This window comes from Phodopus roborovskii, unplaced genomic scaffold (assembly GCF_943737965.1).
Source record: "Phodopus roborovskii unplaced genomic scaffold, PHOROB, whole genome shotgun sequence".
Taxonomy (NCBI): domain Eukaryota; kingdom Metazoa; phylum Chordata; class Mammalia; order Rodentia; family Cricetidae; genus Phodopus; species Phodopus roborovskii.
Genome location: NW_026126693.1, coordinates 3,290,228 through 3,310,181, shown reverse-complemented (window position 1 = coordinate 3,310,181; position 19,954 = coordinate 3,290,228). Strand labels below are relative to the sequence as shown.

At 39.8% G+C, this 19,954-nt stretch overlaps 2 protein-coding genes across 2 annotated transcripts in view; one reads left to right on the top strand and one right to left on the bottom strand.

Annotated features, from left to right (window-relative positions):
- Positions 1-19,954, top strand: part of Ccdc146 (coiled-coil domain containing 146) — a 146,493-nt gene that overhangs the window by 39,232 nt on the left and 87,307 nt on the right. The window lies entirely within an intron of this gene.
- Positions 10,750-15,819, bottom strand: Fgl2 (fibrinogen like 2). The gene is made up of 2 exons (XM_051174809.1): positions 15,165-15,819; positions 10,750-13,419 (listed from the first exon to the last, which is right to left on the bottom strand). Exons 1-2 carry the CDS (start codon positions 15,745-15,747, stop codon positions 12,713-12,715), a joined length of 1,290 nt encoding a protein of 429 aa, XP_051030766.1. The 5' UTR covers positions 15,748-15,819; the 3' UTR covers positions 10,750-12,712.

Sequence of the window (19,954 nt, the reverse complement as noted above, 5' to 3'; positions counted from 1 at the left end):
TCTTGTGTACCATTAGCATTCTAAGAACTACTCATCTTGGGAGCTAAAACTGGAAGCATAAGTATTGGAATCAAGAATACACTTTTTAACTAAAATATATGAATGTACTGTCAATGAGAAAGTATTGACATCCATAGGTGGGGCCTTGGGCAATAAACAAGAGAGAATAGAATTGGGAATTTGATCATCTAGTAACCAGATTTACAGATGGCACTAGTTAAATGACTCAGCACCAGAAAGGAAGTAAAGACAATGCTATCAGTCACTCTTTGGACAGAAGATCAGGTTGTCAATGGCTGAGCAGTAAGATGTGCCCAGACTGGGAAGTTGTAGAACAGAATGTCAGAAGACTCAGAACAAAGTTTATTTCAGCCACAAGGTTAACTTTTAAATTAAAACTAATAATTAATTTGTAAAATATGCACATAGCATAAAATCCAAAGGGCACAGAACCATATTCTACTATCTGAAGCCAATGCCTCAGAGCAATCATTACCAGCCATCTCTTATCTAGCATAACAGAAAGCCTATGTATAAACAACATAGTAGTATTACAATACACATACTTGGATTTTACACATACAAATTTATTTCATATTATTTTATGGTTCACATAATATTTCAGTATAACACACTTAAAGCAATTCTCTGTCCTGAGAGTTTCAGTTATTTGTCAATCTTATGTTTCACTTAGAAAATATGATAGATTAAATAACCTTATATGTATTATTTCATACTGGGATTATCAGATTAAAAAGACAAATTCCTGATCATGGGGTTGCTAGGTCAATAGGTTTATTTAGTTTTGAATCTTTATGATAAAATGTATTAATTTTTAAGTTTATAGTGATACTGGGTATCCTATTGCTTTATCCCAACATTCTCCAGAACATTTCCACCAGGAAAACTGAAACTTGATGTTAAATAGTACCCACTTCCTTTCCTGGAAACCACCTCTCTGCTCTCCATCTCTCTGTGTGTCCTCTCCTGTAAGTGGAATCACAGATCATTTCTCTTTTGTAGCTGACGTATTCACTTAGCATAGTGTCATCAAGGTTTAGCCATGTTGGCACATGTGTCAAGATTTCATCCTAAGACTAATGATGCCTTGTGTGATTATCCACTCACATGTCAGCGAACACTTCAGCTGCATCCATTTCTTAGCTTCTCTAAACATGATCCACAAATGTCTCTTCTAGAACTGGCTTTTAAAACATTGTGCTATATATCCAGAAATGGAATTGCTGGATCATAGTCTGTGTATTGAACTGTGTCTTCATTGTTAAGATGCCTTCCCTAGTAATTGTAACAAATTACAATCATAAATGGGTCTCCCTTTATTCCAACCAGCACTACATGGCATGTAATGTTTTTAAATTACTTTTTACTTTTGAGATTATAATATAATTAAATCATTTCTCCCTTCCCTCCTTCCAGATTATCCTATATATCCTTCCTTGTTCTCTTTACAATTCATGGCCTCTTCTTTCATTAAAAGTTGTATATGTTGTATAATGTTTTGACCTTTGTTATGTGCAGGGGTGGTGTAATTTTATCATAATGTTTATATTTACCTTGAAGTGAGTGGGACGGAGCTTCTGTTTCTATATCAGACTATTCTAAGAGATAGCATGTTGGGCTAGGGGTGTAGCCCAATTGGCAGAGTGGTTGCCTAACATGCACAAACCCTGGGTTTGGGGTTTCCAGCACTGGGTAAGCCTGTCACAGTGGCACATACCTGTCTAATCCTAGCACTTGGAAGGTGGAGGCAGGGAGTAAGGAATTTGAGATATCCACTGCTACATAGAGAACTAGAAACCAGCCTAGGTTACGTAGAGAAAGGGAGAGGGATGGAGGGGGAGGGAGAGAGAGAGAGAGAGAGAGAGAGAGAGAGAGAGAGAGAGAGAGAGAGAGAGGAGAGAAGAGAGAGAGGAGAGAGAGAGAGAGAGAGAGAGAGAGAGAGAGAGAGAGAGAGAGAGAGAGAGAGAGAGAGCACAGTGATAGAAACTTTGAGGCATGGGAAGGCCAACAAGTCAGGAGATGATCATCACAGAAATATGTTATTAATCACAGTTCCTACCTAAGAGGATGGATGCCAGGGAGTAAGGGCTGGGGCAAAGTATTAGAGTAGATCAGGAGGCAGGCAGGCAGGCAGGCAGGACTGGGGAAGAAACTCAACTGTGCTGTCTGAGCCAAAGAGCAGGTGAGATGGGGTGAACTGGCTTCTAGGAGCAACAGGTCTGAATAACTCCTGTGGTTTCTAGGGTATTATGTGCAAGCCTGCGGCTGTCTAGTTACTGTTTCTGAGGTGCTTAGACCAGATGAGGTGTATACTCTGGATCGGTTAGCTTGTATTTGAAAAATGTGGCTGGGGAGGCCAAAGGGAGTATAAGATGAGAAGCAGGAAACTGAATCTAGGTGACTCACACATATCATGTTATCAGGTTGTACAGAACAAGCTAGCTCATGCATGCAGGGCAGATTGAATGCATCAGCTTTGTAGAAACTAGACATGCAGTTAATGCAGAGGCCCCTTTGTGTTTCCTTTTGTGTATGTGTGTCTTTTTTTAACATTCTACTTAATTTTTTTTAAATTCATAGGAATTCTTTACATGTATATGTTATACATTATAAAGGCCTATGTATAGTGTGCATTCTTTTAGTTTATTGACTAATTTTTTTTAGTTTGCTTAAGGTAGCTTATTCTTTGTGTGGAAATTAATCTTTAAATGTTTTTCAATCAATTGTTTCTTTGAAACTCCAGGGTTTTGTTATGCTTTGAAAGACCTTTGTTACTCTGAGGCTATAAATTTGTTTCCTGTGTTTTCTCATAGTACCTTGACTATTTGAGTCATATTTTAACCTTTGCTCCATCTGTTACAGTTTGTGTGAAGGAAAATGGGAAGGAGACATCAGCAATGCTGCCAAATCCATTGTCTTTTGACATAGAAGTACTTTTCATATTCTCACCGCATGAACCAAATTGATAAACAGAAATGCCTGGGTATAGTGAGAAATATGAATGGAGAGTACAAGAATTAGCTGGTGTTGATCCTCAGAATTAGAAGGCAGTTTTGCTACATGTAATGTGTGTGGATAGGCTTTGGATAGCTGAAACAATAATAATTTGATAAAAAAAAAAGATCAGTAGGTGGTATGGGAATGTTTGAACAAAAATAGGCCCTAGTCTTAGCTCTGTGCGCTAGCTGCCAGTGAGGCTTCTAGGATCTCTGAGTCTTGACTTGGATTACTGATGCATTTTCTCAACTCATGTCCTTTCTTTACAACTGCTGCATTGCTTACTGTGGTGGCCACATATCATTTCAGGATTGTTTTGGTCCTAGAATTCCCCCTAGAATTCATACACAGGCACTATTCACAACATCATCATCCTGCACCCTCACTCTAGCGGGACCACTGGGAGAGCCCTTCAGTGGACTGCATATGTGTGAACAGAACGAAACAAGGTTTTCACTCAGTGGCCTTGACCTCACCCAGCACAGCCTGGAGGAAATGCAGGTTCACTTTAGAAAGCTTTCAGAAGCCACATGGCACTGCTAAGGTGTCCCCTCAGGAAAAGGTGGTGTGAGTTCCACAGCTCATCCAGTGCAAAACTGGCTAACATCCCTCATCAGCACAGGAGACTCTGCGTGCCTTCTAGACCCTAAAGAGCCCCACCCCCGGGCTGTGATTTTCTTTGAGTGTCCACTCACTTTCTCCATGATATCTTTGGCCATGTCATTGTTTTATGAAGCAATGTTCAGAGTTCTTTCCAGAAGCCTCCCACCCAGCATCCTTAGTCCTCTCCAGGCCCACGAAGAGAAGTGAGGAGCTGACAAGCAAAAGAAGGAGATTATAAATACCTAAATTTCACAGTGTCCGTGCTTGATCATTGCTACTTCCTTGTCCTCAACAGTTAACCCCTCAGTAATCTGATTCACAGTTTCTGTTGCTCCTGCTCCCTGCCAGAACACATTTGCTGCAGCCAAATCAGTTCCTACTTTCCTACAAGCTTGGACTCTGCTGGTGCCTATGCTCATCTCTGCTTGCACTTGGGAGGGGAAGGTGCCATGCTTCAGAATTCTAGCCATTTTTCGAGGCCAGCTAGGGTCCCAGATTTTTCTCTAAGTGTCTCCCTTCCAATAGAGCTTAATCACTTCTCTTTCTGTGTCCTCACCCCTGCTGGCTGTGCTTACCTCCTCTCACTTCTTCTCTTTCCTGTTTTTAGAGCTAATCTGCACTGGCTTCAGGAAGCTCTGAGTGCAGGAAGCTCCTGACTCACTGTTCTGCGTACAGTTATGATAGGTTTTCAGGAGAGCAAATACACATAACCATCACTTTAGAAAAACAGACATTAAAAAAGAGGTTTTTTTTTCATTTCTGAATGCAGCCTTCATATAAAGTAAACCTGAGGTCTCAGTGATCTACATATTGTCATATTACATATATACATATTAGAACCATTATGTAGCTATCCTATTTTATTTCACAACTGAACACCTCAAGGGATATGTGATAGAAAAGGAATGACCAACAAACATTTTAGCAAAATAAAAACCCCAAGGTCTAGAAAAGCTGAGCTATTGTAGTTGGGACAATGTTTCAGGCTACAGATCTTATCAGCTTCTCCACCTCTGCTTTCTTTGACGACCCTGCCATGTCTGCAGAGCTTTGGAACCACTGCATACAGGTTGAGAATCTCTACCCAAAGTTCAGCATGGTCAACACCAACCCTGTATTCACAATGAACGTGTCTGTGCTGTTCCACAAATCCCCACTGTCTGTGTCCCTTGGGGCAGGGGGGTCTAATTGGGTTTTAAAACTTGTCCAAATGACTTGAGCAATGGTTCAGCAGTTAAGAGCACTAGCTGCTCTTCCAGAGGACCTAGGTTCCATTCCCAGAGCCCATGTATAGGCACATACCCTCTGTATTTCCAATCCCAGGAATAATCCAACACACTGTCTGGACTCCAAGAGCACTGCATACATGTTGTACACACACACACACACACACACACACACACACACACACACACACACACACACACACACGGCTCATACACATAAAATACACATAAATGAAATCTCAAAAAATTTAAATATTTGCTCAAATAGAAAGTTTTTTTTTAAGTAACCCTCACTAATACCATTTATTTTCAAGTGATACACTTTATAAAAATTGCTTTCTTTAACAAGTGAAAATAAGAACTTTGGCATTTGTGTGAGAAGTCATTCAGGTTCCAGATAACATGCAGAGTGCTTTGTGTTTGGGCAGAGTGCATCTACCAGTGACTCTGGCCATGTAACCATGAGGAACCAGTATTTGGATAGCATGAGGACTTGTTGCCCTTTCTGTCAGTGCTATTATAAATTTGACTGAGCTTCAGGAAGACAGTTTTCAAACACTAGGTTAAGTAGGGATATTAACACAAGATATAATTTGGAGTTACCATCCAGTTTCTAAGACTTAAAAGACAGAGGAGGGATGACACTGAGGGTTACTGTGTGAACCTTTCTGTAGAAAATTTGTCATTTCTCAAGAAGTTCACCAAGATTGTCAGGAAAATGGGTGTTGGCCCACAATGACTGACAGTTGGTAGATAACTTCCCTCCCAGGGACGATTCTCTGTGGGAATGGAGAACATTGCCCTCGGAGGCAGCATTCACCACAGCACACAGGAAGGGCCAGAAGTGCCCTTGGGAGAGTGTCCAGTGAGTGCAAGGTTGGTGAAAACTGCTGATCACATTCATTTGATGTCATCCTCATTCAGTGTTAATACTATGAGGGTGGCTAGGAATTTGAGTTTAAGCTATCTCTAACTTGGGTAACTTTCATAAAATACTTGTGAAAGAAATAATCAATATCACTGATATCTCTAAAAAAGAGGAAAGGAATAAAAACTAATACCTATTAAACTATTCATAATCATAACATTATACCCCAATGATATTAAATGATTTGTCAAACTAGATAGTAAGTATATTGTCAACAAACTTGGAGGTCTTTTCTCTGTAGGCAAATTCTTGTTTCTTTTGCTGTATGCATATGTGCATACACATGCGTGTGCGCACATGCTCATTCATGCATGTGTGCACATGTACACACACACACACACACACACACACACACACACACACACAGTATTCAGCATGACAGCACTCTCTTGTGACAAGGAGATATGTCCCAGAAGAACAGAATCTGAGGCTCTGATAGGTCATTGCTCCTCATTTCATGATGGATGATTTCCTAAGTCAAATAAATATTTTCCATTGTAAAACACCACACTTGTCTTTAAGACAGCAATTAATTCAACAAAAGAATGTTGCTAGCAATGTAGTGTTATCTAAGGCATATAACAAGAATCAACAAGAAGGCACTCTTTGCTGTCATAAAAAGCAAATGTGAAACTAACATAATCTAGGATATATATGCTTTCCAGTGGGAGTGAAATTCCACCTTCTGATGGAGATATCCCTGAGATCTCTCCAGTGCAATCATAAGAAAGCTGAATCCTGGCTACTCCTTACCCCCAACCTCTTTGCAAGGTGGATTTGTCCAGGCTCCTGCAGAAAAAAAATCTGTGTTCCATGCTCACTTATTTACTAGGTTATCTTTTCTGGTCCCATGAGTTCATTACATCTGTACCTGGGCTCAATTATATTTCTAAATGCATTCTCAAATGCATCTCTAAACCCTCAGTATTCTCCCTGAACTCTAGACTAAAGCCAAAGGCCAGTCTCCACCTGGAGGTATTTGAAGTTCACGTGTTCTGTCTGCAGGTGCCAACCCTCCCTCTACTCCACTTCCTGCACACTCATCAGATTCCTTCTGCAGGTGACTCCATCATTTCAGGTAATGATGGCTCCATCTCCCAGAGTTACTCAGTCTGAAATTCTGAGGTTTGAAGTGACACTTCTATGTATTTTGTTTTATTTATTTATTTTCTGCTACCCACAACTGACTTTGACTATCAAATCTTGCCTGATCTACCTCAAAGCAGACAGACTTCACAGTAAACACTGATTCCTGTGCTTTCTTCATCTTTCTGCAGCATAGTGTAAGCACTATCACACTGGAAAACCCTGTATCCACAGAAGACAGCCAGTCTTTTCCAACTGGAGGGGGTGGCATCCCTCCTCTGTTCAAAGCTGTCACTTTCCTATATACTCAGAATGAGAGGCTTCCTGGTTTACAAGGCCTCAGTGGCTTGGAGCTGTGGTCCCACAAGGTCTGGGCACCCTGTCACTGGCCCTCCCCTCTGTTCACCTGCAGCCCTTTTATTTTCATTAATGTGTTACTTTCTGGACCCCAGCAGGCTAGATTCTGCTTTTCACACATGGGTCCCTTTGCTGCTCCACAGACTCCAAACACTGATGCTTCTTGTTCCCCTGGCTTGGAACTTGCTCTTCTCAGTTGTTTTCTCAACTTTCTTACTCCTTTCTTTACATTCCTGTTAACATGTCCTCACCATAGAGAGGCCTCCCCTCCATACCCTGGACTAATTAGCACCACCTCCTCTAATCCTCCTACATTTGCTTGCTTGTTGTCATCAAAGTTTCTCCTGGTTAATCTTGGAGAGCAGGGTTTATGTGTTGGTCAGTGGTACACCTCTATCCTACAAGGAGACTTTCTGGAACACATACAGGTATCTGTTGAATGAATTAAGGCAAATTCCACACAGACTTATTACCTCCATAAATCTTTGAGTTTTAAGACATTTCTGGCTTCTCTGCTTTATTAATATAAGCTGCTATTGAGTATAGCTTTATGTTAATTAGGGAGGCAACTATTAGAACACAACATTTCTTCTTGAGTCATCTTTGAGTAGATTATTTTTGGTGAATGTACATGTGCTGACAAACTCATTTACTTCTAAAATTTGCTCTTCTTCTCAAACTACCTCTAAATCCATCTATAAATGTCTTCCTTAGCATTCTTGCTAAACTGGCAAGGATGTGCCAAGTCTTCCCCTTCCGTGTGATATTATGCCTGATATAAGAGCATGCCCTTGCTAAAGATTGGTGGGTTCTGATGAGTAGGATGAAGGGACCTGGAGAAATGAAACCAGACCTTCAGCAAGGAAAGCAGCAGTGTCTTCCAGGCCGACAAAAGGAGCTCAACAAACATGAAGGACGGGACACCTCAAGCTGTAAGAGAGACTCAGTCATGTTTGGGAAGCGGAGTATTCTGGGTTTTCCAAGCGCATCTGTTTTCTCATTTCTGGCTCTTCAGAGTCTGAGATGAAGACCTTGGTAAGGGAAAGGAGTGCTGAACCCACCCATAACATCAATGATAGGAAAAAGGAGAACAGTTAAATGTCAGACCAGAAAACTGACAACTCTGTATTAAGGATGTGTTGACAACATTCTAAAAGGAAACAGATAATGGTATTCCTCTAGCTGCCTTACTTTCTTTTAAAGAAATAATAGTGTTTTTGTAAAGACACAAGACCATTATCTAGACTAGGTAAATAAATTCAACTTTTCAGATAATATGTATTATATGTGTGTGTGTGTGTGTGTGTGTGTGTGTGTGTGTGTTTACAAACAATGTTTCCATGTTGAAGGATAGATATGAAGATTAAATTTTTGTTTTACAAGGCTTTAAAGAGACATGAAACATAACCTTAATTACATATCAATGAAAAAAATTTTTAAACAAAAGTTTGTTGCAATTCCATACATCCATTTTACCTTTAACACTTTTTTGAGAGGTGAGGGGAAGCTACTGACAATCAAGGAGCAGCCAGTATTGTGGTTCAGATGCTTCTTATGCTTTGCATATGCAAGCTCTATAAGTCAGAAACATGAACACGCTTGGTTTATTACTGCTTCTCAGCACAAAGTCTTTCTCATTAGTGACAGATGTGTCTGCCGAATTCCTAAAACATTTTAGTTTCACATCGACAATTAATCAATAGGGACCTCCTGAAACCAAGAAGCTTCTGTAAGGCAAAGGACACAGTCAACAAGATAAAACAACAGCCCACAGAATGGGAAAAGATCTTCACCAACCCCACATCTGACAGAGGGCTGATCTCCAAAGAATTCAAGAAGCTGGTACCAAATAATCCAATTAAAAAGTGGAGTACAGAACTAAATAGAGAATTGTTAATGGAGGAATCTAAAATGGCTGAAAGACACTTAAGAAAGTGCTCAACATCCTTAGCCATCAGGGAAATACAAATCAAAACAACTCTGAGATACCATCTTACTCCTGTCAAAATGGCTAAAATCAAAAACATCAAAGACAGTTTATGCTGGAGAGGGTGTAGAGAAAGGGGAACACTCCTCCACTGCTGGTGGGAGTGCAAACTCGTATAGCCACGTTGGAAATCAGTATGGCAGTTTCTCCAGATAATGGGAATTAGTCTACCTCAAGATCCAGCAATTCCACTCTTAGGCATATACCCAAAAGATGCCCATTCATTCAACAAGGGCATCTGTTTAACTATGTTCATAGAAGCATTGTTTGTAATAGTCAAAACATGGAAGCAGCCTAGATGCCCCTTAACTGAAGAATGGATAAATATGTGGTACATTTACACAATGGAGTAGTACTCACAGAAAAAAAAACAAACAACAACAGCAACAAAAAACAAAACCAAAAAACAATGAAATCTTGAAGTTCACAGGCAAAAGGATGGAACTATAAAAAAGCATACTGAGTGAGTGAGGTAACCCAGGCCCAGAAAAAAAAAAAAAAAACATGGTATAGGCATAGAGCTAAGGATAACCAACCTACAATTCACAACCCCAGAGTAGGTAGGAAGCAAGGAGGACCCTAAGAGAGATTTCCATCAACACCTGGAAAAGAGGAAAGAGAAAAATCTCCTGAACAAATTGGGAGCATGGGAGGGGGGATCAGCAGAGGAGAATATAGGGGATCAGGAAAATTGAAGAGGGGGAAGAATAGAGAAAGAGCAAGAAAAGAGATACCTTAAGCATGGGAGCCATTATAGTTTTAGAGAGAAATCTGGCACTAGGGAAATGTCCAGAGATCCATAGATGACCCCAACTAAGAATCTAAGCAATAGTGGAAAGGCTACCTTAACTGCTCTTCCTCTATTTGAGATTAATGACTACCTTAAATGCCTTCCTAGAGCCTTTACCTAGTAGCTTAAGAAACCAGAGGCAGAGATCCACAGCTAAACACTGAGTTGAACTCCTGGAATCCAGTTATATATAGAGAGAGGAGTAATAAGCAAAGGGGTCAAGGCCATGCTGGGGAAAACCACAGAAACAACTGACCTGAGCAAGAGGGAGCTCATGGACCCCAGTATGACAGCTGGCGAACCAGCATAGGACTGACCCAGACCCCCTGGATGTGGGTATCAGTTAGGAGACCAGGGCAGTCTATGGGACCTCTGGCAGTGGAATCAGTATTTATTCCTATTGCACGAATGGGCTTTGGGAGGAATACTTTCTCAGCCTAGATACATGGGGGAGGGCGTAGGTCCTACCCCAAATGATGTAATGGACTTTGATGATCCCCCATGGGAGGCCTCACCCCCTCTCTAAGGAGTGGATAGGGGTGGGATGCAGAGATGGTGGGAGCATGGGAGGCCAGGCAGGAGAAGGAACTGGGATTGGTATGCAAAATAGATTATTTTTAATTTAAATTTAAAAATAGCTTCACTCAGCAATTTTAAAGGATAATAATGTTCAGTAATAAAGTAGTAATTAAATCAGTGTTAGTCACCCAAATGAAACCAAAACTCTAAAAATATATATTTGCAAATATTGTACATTTATGAACGTTGACATTTATTGGTGAATAGTTAAGACAAAGGACTATTTCAATAAACAGGTTAAATATTATAAGTCTACAATATACTTTTAAATGAGTGACAGAAAATGATTTCAAAAATAAATTTCTGTGTTAAAGAGTTCATTAGAAAACTACCATAAGAGTATAATAAAAAACAATATATTAATCCATTGAATGTGCAAAGATAATGTACATGGATTCACTGTTATTTACCAAACTCTCCTGAAAAAGACACACTATACATGAATATATACTTTTCTTGGCTATCATCATCAGTCCATTTTTATGACTTAAATGTTTTTAGACTTATACAGTTACATATAGTAGACAGAATTTGAAACATATGTTGTATAATATAAAAATCTTGATATTTTTTAAAAGGAAAAAAAATCAATTATGCCACTTACATTTAATATTGTACCAAGTAGGTGAACAGTCTTTGAAATCTATCTTTTACATTTGGTCACTTAATTCAGCATTTATTTACCTTATTACTCTGGTAATTAGGTAAATTAGGTAATTACTCTGGTAATTTAATTATATTAATAATAGATTAATTTTATTGTATTTACATGAAAACTTCATGTTTCATATTTTTAAAATATCATTCACCTTTTAAAGGTTTTTTTTCTACAATGGCTACATATTTGAAAATGTAAGTAGTGAAGTCAACAGCTCTTCTCCTTAATTGTTATAAAAAAAAAAAAGGTTGAATTTTTGCAAATATATTTTAAAGCTTGGTTAGTTTATTAGAAACCATACCAAAAATTTATAGATCACAGTCATTGCCTACACATTGCATACTGTACAGCCAGTTTCTTCATATGACTGACTACATAGCACTTCAAGTTCCACTCAAGCCTCTTAAAATGTGCAGCCAGTCGTTTCTCTCTGAAATGGTCCCTTTTCACAGTGACAAAATAAAACTGTTCCTAACACCTTTTAATATTATCCTTAGCATTCTACAATAAAGAAATTCTAAAAGTTCTAAGAACGTATGTTTGGCATATGTATATTCTTTGAATTTCTGAGACTGAAATACGCAATCCAATTAATTTTGTATTGCAGTGTATAAAATTTGAACTATTACTTCAAAATTCATCTTAAATAAATTTATTCTAGAAAATTCAGTCTCCTAGGAAGTTGATGCCTCAACAGTAGTATTGCTTTGGGTGTAGAATTGGCTTTCAAAGTCTAAAAGTTTTATCCCGCTATTGTGCCTTTCCTCAAGAAAGTCTTACAGTAGTCTAGCACCTTACATTAAAAACTATTGTGCACATAGAGCAGAGGCTGACAATAAAGCAGCTTTCCACCAGGTTCTAACAGGTTATAAGCAGTGAATGAATTACTACTCAACCAAAGTCTTTAGGGCTACATCTTTTTCCTATTTGGATAGGGAAGAAGCATATTATGCAACTTCATTTTAAGACATTTTAATGCCATATTATACATTTTATGAATATTACATGAATAAGTTTAGCTACACATATTATCTCCCTGTGTCTTTTTTAAGAACTTAAAAGGTCTCTTGGTGCAAAAAAAATACTACAATTCTTGGCCACATTCAGATACATGAGCAGCTTTGACCTGAAAAGATGTATTTTTAAATATGCAAGTTTAGCCCTCGTGAAAATAAAAGTTGTTTATATAGAATTTAGCATGCTGAATAATTTAGTTTTTTAATTGTAAAATTAATAAATATAATAGGGAACTTTTTCAACTAATGAAAATTAAAACATTTGCAGATAGAACATATAATTGTTAATATCTCCAGAGCTTACAAGCATTCTTTGTATAGCAGCAACACATTAGTCTTTTTAGATATTTTTAGCTTTGTTTCAAAAGCTGTGAGATTAAAAGGGAATGTTTTAGCCACAGGAAAGGAATATATGGTAAAGGGCAGAAAGAACTGCAGTGCCTGCAGAGATGAACAGTAACAATTTACGGCTTGAAATTCTTGGGTCTAACCATCATCTTGGCCTGCTTAAAGGAGGACTTATAGCCACCAGGCTGTGCCTGGCTTATGCCTGGCCAGGTGCCCCAGAAAATCCCATTGCGGACACCTTTGTATTTCTGGTGATAATATTTGCCATTTAAGTTTGCAGAGAGACATGCATCAAACCACCAGCCTGAGCTGTAGTAGAGCCCGCAGTTCCCAGAGGGGTACCGGTCATTGTCTCTGTCAGGGGTGGTGAAAAACTTCAGATCATGGTTGTAATGTTTATTGAAACGTAAGGCATCTCCTGCTGTGCCATTATAGTTACCGATATGCAATCGATATTTGAGAAATTCATTAGCCACGTAAAACTGATCGTACAAGGCATACAGTGTGACACCATTAAAGTCCTCAAGATCTATTCTCAAAATCATTTCCTTACTCTTGGTCAGCAGATGAATTTTATCATTACCCAGCCAAAATTCTCGTTCAAGGTTTCCAAAGCCTGCTTTGTAGTCTTTCCAGTCTCTGGTGAAGTTGGTACTTCCATCAAGGCGAGACTGAAGCACCGTCCAGCCTCCCCCCATGGTCTCCATGTCACAGTATACCTCAAAGCTACTATTTCTGGGATCCGGTGTAACTCTGTAGATCTCGCTGCTTCTTTTTCCTATTACATAGTAGTCAGAACAATCTTTGTATATTAGATGTTGCACTGAAAGAGGAAAGAAAGGAAAACATGGAATTTTGTTAACAAAAGCTATGCATCTGAAGAATCCTTAGACTCAAAAGCAATTTGATAAGTTAGTTAATGTTAATCATAGAACCAGGCTCTAATATATTCACCTGGACCTTGTTAACAGATATTAAGGCCTTAGAACTAACATGGTTGGTAACAATGGTGACAACACTAACAACAAACAACAATAGGATAAGTAAGTATAAGCGAGGTTTAATGAGGACCAGCTACCTCCAGAAACTACCAACACTAATAGTTTTGCACTAAATCCACATACCAACCTTGTGAGGTAGGTGTTACTTACTGCCAGTTTGCTTATAATAAAGTCACTTCTCCTCAAAGAAGGTTGGTGATTCTTCACACTCAGAACAAGTGTTAAGAGCTAGGACATAAAGTCAGACTTGCCTGGCAGAGAGCTTGTTCTCTGGCAGAGAGGATACCATTGATATCCTCTGTCCTAGTCTCCTAGGACTGCACTCTAGACACAGTCAGCAAAGGCTATGGACTGTGTTCCCAAAGAAGCATCAACCTTCATTGCACAGCATTGCCCAGAAACCCACTCTCATTTTACCTGACAACCATAAAGATGTCAAGTTAAAAAAAATGCTTTCCAATAATATTATTCTGAATGTATTATTCAGAAAGGTATAGCCAGTCTGTTTTCTAGAAGAAGCATCAGGGTGATTATGCTCAGTGTAAACAGTCAACAGGGTTTTGTAGAGATCAGAGATCAGTTAATTTTTTTTTAAATTTGAGTCTGGTAAATTATTTAAGATTCTTGTGAGGCACAAAAACCTATTTGTGTGTATTTAGAACTCATAATATTTCATGTCCTAAAACTTTTAGGAGAAAAGTAAATAATAGAATCCTTTTTATCATTACAAGTTACTGTACAATGCCATATCTAATATACACCCTGTGATATCACTTAAAACATCAATGTCTACCTGGTAATATGCAGGGTGAATTTCATCCAGGCTGCCAGGGTCATTGGTGACAGTGGTCTTTGACACCATGAAAATTATTGCTACTGTGTCCCATTAACCTCACAGTCAGGATGAGCACAGATCCTAACAGAGAGGAGGCCTTCTAGGGTGTGGCAATACCATCAACAAGGGTCCTGGGAACTCAGGAATCAAGCAAAACTATGCGACGAGCACAGTAGGCTGCTAGTCTGTGGTTTTTAAAAACAGTATCAGTGTTAAAGTCAAGTAATTAGGATGGTGAGGATGGATGTGCCACAAAGTCTCAAACCCAAAAGCTTTGCACATGGAGCTGCTTTTATTCTCTGTATAACATGTCCCATTCTCACTTGGTATTTGAGAACCAAGCAGAGCAGATTGTTTTTGAAAATTTCTCAAAGACCACCTGCTGCTGTGACTGTGGCCAGAAGCCACTGGACACCTGATGTCAGTGACCTAGGTAAGAACACAGCCAGGAACTTTAGCACTAGCCCCCTGGGGAATCTGCTTCAGCTTGTGGGTGGGGCAACTAGCATGGACTCTCTAGAGACTAGCTGCTATAGTGTCTCTAGTGGATACAACTGATAGAATTTTTGTAGTTAGATCCTTTACCACTTCTCATTTGAGAAAGTACTTGTTTTTCCTGCCGTAACCAACCGATGAAATGCTTATTAACTTACTCCCTCTGGTTAATGTTTATGGCCACTATCTTGCTATACAGCTTCCAGGAACAAATAATAAGAAGCTCATTACACCTACCGGGCTGTGGCTGGGTGTATTCTTGGCTGGGACACTTGGAACATTTGCCGTCCAAACTGTTGACCACAAACGTTAGATTTGCCACTCTGTCGTCTACATAGTTCTCGATGTTGTTCATATTTACAAGATGTAGCGTCTCCAGGCGCCCCTGCAGCCCCTGGATCTCGTCCTTTGCATTCTTGAGCTCCGAAGATAGCTTGTTCACCTGACTCTCCAGTTCCTGGACTCGGTTGTCTGTGGCCATCCCTGCCCCATTCCCGCCTGGTTCTCCATGGTCGTCAGCCTGCAACTTGCAGTCCTGGCAGGATTTCTTCAAACTGTCCACGGCTTCCTTGAGGGTCCGCACTTCTTTGAGCACCTCCTCCAAGCTGCTAAGCTGCCGCGGGAGCTGGAGGGTCAGTGTGGGCAGGGTGAGCTGGAAGGGGCACTGGCTGCCCTCGCACTTCCCGCTGCCCTCCAGCCTTGCGGGGCAGGCGGACTGGGTGCTCACATCCTCCAGCCCCTCGGTCAGGTTGTGCGCCTGGGCCGCTCCACAGGCAGCCAGGACCGCCAAGCTCAGCCAGTACCAGCCAGGAAGCCTCATTCTGGAAGTGCCTGTCCCTGCTCGACCCAGGGCTTTAATAGCCACCGCCTGACTCAGGCTTTCTGTGTTCTGGGAAAGGGCGGGCGCATTTGCATCACCAGTCACAGAAGCCGCACAGGAGAGGGTCCTAGGCAAGTGCAGCTGGACAAAGGCTGTCAGTCAAAACCACACACAATAGAATGTCTGCCGTGGGTGGCACGCATGCTATTCAAGATTCACTCTCGTGGCTTTTAATAAAGCATAAGGAAAGCCTTTTGCTTAAATTCAGTTGAAATCCTAATGCTCAAAGTATAGCACTTAATTAGAATTGCCTCCACTAGCCTGGAAAGAGTTTAAAAGTCTAAATTTAGTTCATGAACTTCTTCCCACTAACTATACTAAATGGAAAAGATTCTGCTTCCTCACTAGTTTGGGGCATCAAAGACCTCCTGCCCTTGAATGAAGGCTAAATTCCTAAGCACTTTCAGTCGCTTCTAATCAGACCAAAGGGAAACTCTTTAAATGGACCTTTTTCTTTCCTTCTTTCATCTGTTTGTAAAAGGGAAGGCAACGAACTGATGCTGCATTTTCTCCTCTGACAGCATAGTGTATACAATCATCAGGGCTTAAAACACTTGAAAGTGCATCAGGCTTGCATCGCAGACAGCTGCTGTCCCGTTCCTCATCATCCTGCTCAAGAGCTTGGGACAGAAGACTGCATCCTCTCAGTTTATTGTGCATATTGACCTCATAAGTTTTCTTTCTAAAAAGGATTTTATTGCTTAAAAAAATTAATCACTTACACAGATGAATCTAAATTCTGTATTTGCACTAGTTAAAGCACTCTGTAATTTATCTCTTTGTTTATTTAGACTGGGACCTTAGGTGGCCTTGAACTCCTTGATCTTCCTGCCTCTACCTCCTAAGTGTGTGCCATTGCATCCATTTCTCGTTTATTTCTCTGTCCAGATTTCCTAAGACTTTTTCTCTACAACCTCTTAATTCTAGCTAAACTGCCCTATTCTAACTCTCAAAACATGGCAGGCTCACTCTCTGTGTGTGAAACTGTTTACTTCTGAGTATTCAGAAGTCGGGGATCCTGGCCTGGCACTACCTCCAAGTGGATGCAATGGTCATTAGCTTCACTGAGCCCCCATTTCTGTTACAGAGCAGGAGGAATTTAGATACTCTTTTCCTCATACACAAATAATTTGTATAGGGGAAATGTGGCATATAAAAAAAATCTGTCAAGTATGCCTTATGTCTCATTGAATTCCAACTTCGTTCAGCCTTCAATTTCTTTCCTTTACATCCCATCCAATATATTCAAGCCAATTTTATACCAAAAGTTTAACTGCCCCTAAAAACATCTCATTTCATTTAACCCTCCTCATCCACTCAAGTCATTACATCCCCTTGTTGCAATAGAGAAATAAATAAATGAATAATTTTTAAGAGAAAGAATAACAGGTTAAAAAATACCTTGTAAAGTAGACCTATATAGTATGAGAGCCTGGCACATTATTAACCAGCTAGAACACAAATCTGTGTTGTGTTTATCAACAAAGAACTTATTCTAATCATTATATAGTCAACACCATACTAGAACACACACACACACACACACACACACATATATATATGTATATATATATGTTTGCCAACACCTTGTATTCTAACGATACTCTCCAAATACACAACACCCTTCTGAGTACTTGGTCTACACTAAGGAAAAAAAATCAAAACAACAAAAAACCAACCAAACAAAAAAAAAAAATACCTTTCCTTTCTTAGAGACATTGAAGGCCTCTTATTTCTTCATGTCATGTGTGTTCCTTTTTTATAATTTATTTATTATTTTAAATTTCATTTTACATTCCCACTCCTCCTCCTGTCCCCCTCCCTCCTCCCAGCCCATCCCCACTCCACTTCATCATCAGTTTGAATGAGGGATTCCTGTATGGAGGTAACAGTTGACTCTTTGACCCTCAATACACCATCTAGTCAAGGCCTAATGTGAAAGCTCTATCTAAAAAGCTTGTGTGCCTTTGGAAACAGACTTCTGTCTGTCCAGGGGCCACTGAAAATTCTCTAAGTGAAAGTAGAAAGTCACCTTGTTGAGAGGTTGTTTTGGCACTGATATGTGATCTTTAGGATTTTCAACTTAAAAAAAAAAAAATGTACCCAAATGGCTATGGTGTCATTCCTCTCTAATCCACATGCCTAGGAGGCTGAAGCAAGAAGATCATGAATTCAAGGACAGCCTGAGCTACACTGCAAGGCTCTGTCTCAAAATACAACAAATCATTAGTCCCTGATGGCAAATCAGTAAGCAACTATCACAAGAATGAGGCTCAGTCCACCCTGGAGTTTGTAACCCTGGGGCAGAGTGCTGTGCCACAGCCATGCCAGACCCTTCTGCACTGTGACCATCTGCCCATGCAGTTAAGCACACAGGGACTCAAGCAGTAAGAAATGAAAAAGTGGTTTTATGGTTTTGAGAAGGCAGAGCTGGAAATTGATCCCAGGTCTGACTCCAAAGTCTGTGTCCTTTCTCCTGTGCCACGAAGAGAGAATTACAAGACTGGAAACCTTAATGAGAACAGCCTGGCCTGGTATCAACCTAAGGGTTGATCAGGTGGAAGGAGGGTAAGTTTTTGAACAAAGAAATAGATTCCTCCTCCTCTAGGATCATTTTAAGGCTTATAACCAAACAAAAAAGGAAAGGGAAAGAGTATGGAATAGCAACAGCCAAAGATCTGCTGTTAAATCATTTACAGGACATATACAGCCATCTGCTCATTCATATACCTGAATCTCAAGTTAGATGTTAACAGCACTGGAATATTCCATAGGTGCCTTGAGATGTCCATTAGCCAGTACTTTTCACCACAAGGCCTCTGATAAACTCTACCCCAAACCAAGGCACCTGGAGGATCCAGGAGATTCATAGGCTAGGGCATCTCAATATATTGTCATCTAGTGGAATTTCCAGACTTAGAAAAATTGATGTAACCAATACTAAAGAAATAAGACATAGTTATATCTTATATTGTGATTAGTACTAGTTTCTATTTTATATTCTTAAAAGAAGACAAACAATAAAATATAATAAAGAAATTAATAACATCAAAGTATGTTGTTGTGGTACATACATCCTAAAATCACCACAGGTGCTGGATTAGCAAATATTATGTTGAACAAATACCCTGAGGTTTAGATTTCTCGAAGTCTGGTCCCATAATTTTTTCAACCAATCATATAAAATATAACCTTCCTTCTTATTATGTTTCTCTTTAAAGACAACTTATTAGTCATATATTATTGATAGACTCATGGCTAAGGGAACAATATGATCATCTCCTGACAGAAACTTCCAGAAATCCTTATACTCTTCATCAGGCACACCACAGATGATGCTTCAGCACTCTGCTATCAACAAAACCCACACAAGTGTGAAGAGCATGGCATTAGCCTGAAGGAAGGCAGAGCATTGTCTCTCACTTGAACTAGGATGCCTTATTAGGCAACTCAAAAATAGATAGAGACAGACAGGTAGCTAGATGTGCTACTCTGTATATGCCCCTAAGTGACCAGTAGATTTTAGAGTTGTTTAGTGAGGATCTGAGATGCCATGTGCTTGGTTGTCAGATTGGTACTCCTGGGCTGCAGTGGAATCTTGAAAAGGTGGCCATGGGTAAAGGTCTATCAGGTTATTGAAGGCTTGCTGTTGAAGGCAATGATGGGACCCAAGCTTTTCACTTCCTCTCTCATTTCTAGCCATGAGGTGGATAGTTTACTCTACTCTATGCTGTATCAGTGATGGACTGAAACCCTAAAATGACTGTGATTATCTCAGGGATTTATCATAGTTATGGAACACTAATTAACACAGACTGCAAATAAATTTTATGTGTTGTGTTATGTGTTTTGTATATATGTGCACCACAAGTGTACCTGGTGCCCTTGGAGGCCGGAAGAGGGTATCAGGTCCCCGGAACTGGAGTTGTGGGTGGTTGTAACCTCCGTGTGTGTGGTGGGGGGAATGAACCTAGGTCCTTTGGAAGAGCAGCCAGTGCTCTTAACCACTGAGCCACCACTCCAACCTCACAAATAAATTTTGGTGAGTGGGCAAATTTTCAAAGGTAGAATCCATGAATAACTAAGGAATGTTTTTATAAAACACATGGCTTTAAAGTTTTGGAAAGTTCTTTACATTTTAAGCTGA

Coding starts and splice junctions, on each gene's coding strand:
- Fgl2 (XM_051174809.1), bottom strand. CDS start 15,747: ATGAGGCTTCCTGGCTGGTACTGGCTGAGCTTGGCGGTCCTGGCTGCC. Junction 13,420..15,164: donor ATACACCCAGCCACAGCCCG/GTAGGTGTAATG, acceptor TTCCTCTTTCAG/TGCAACATCTAATATACAAA.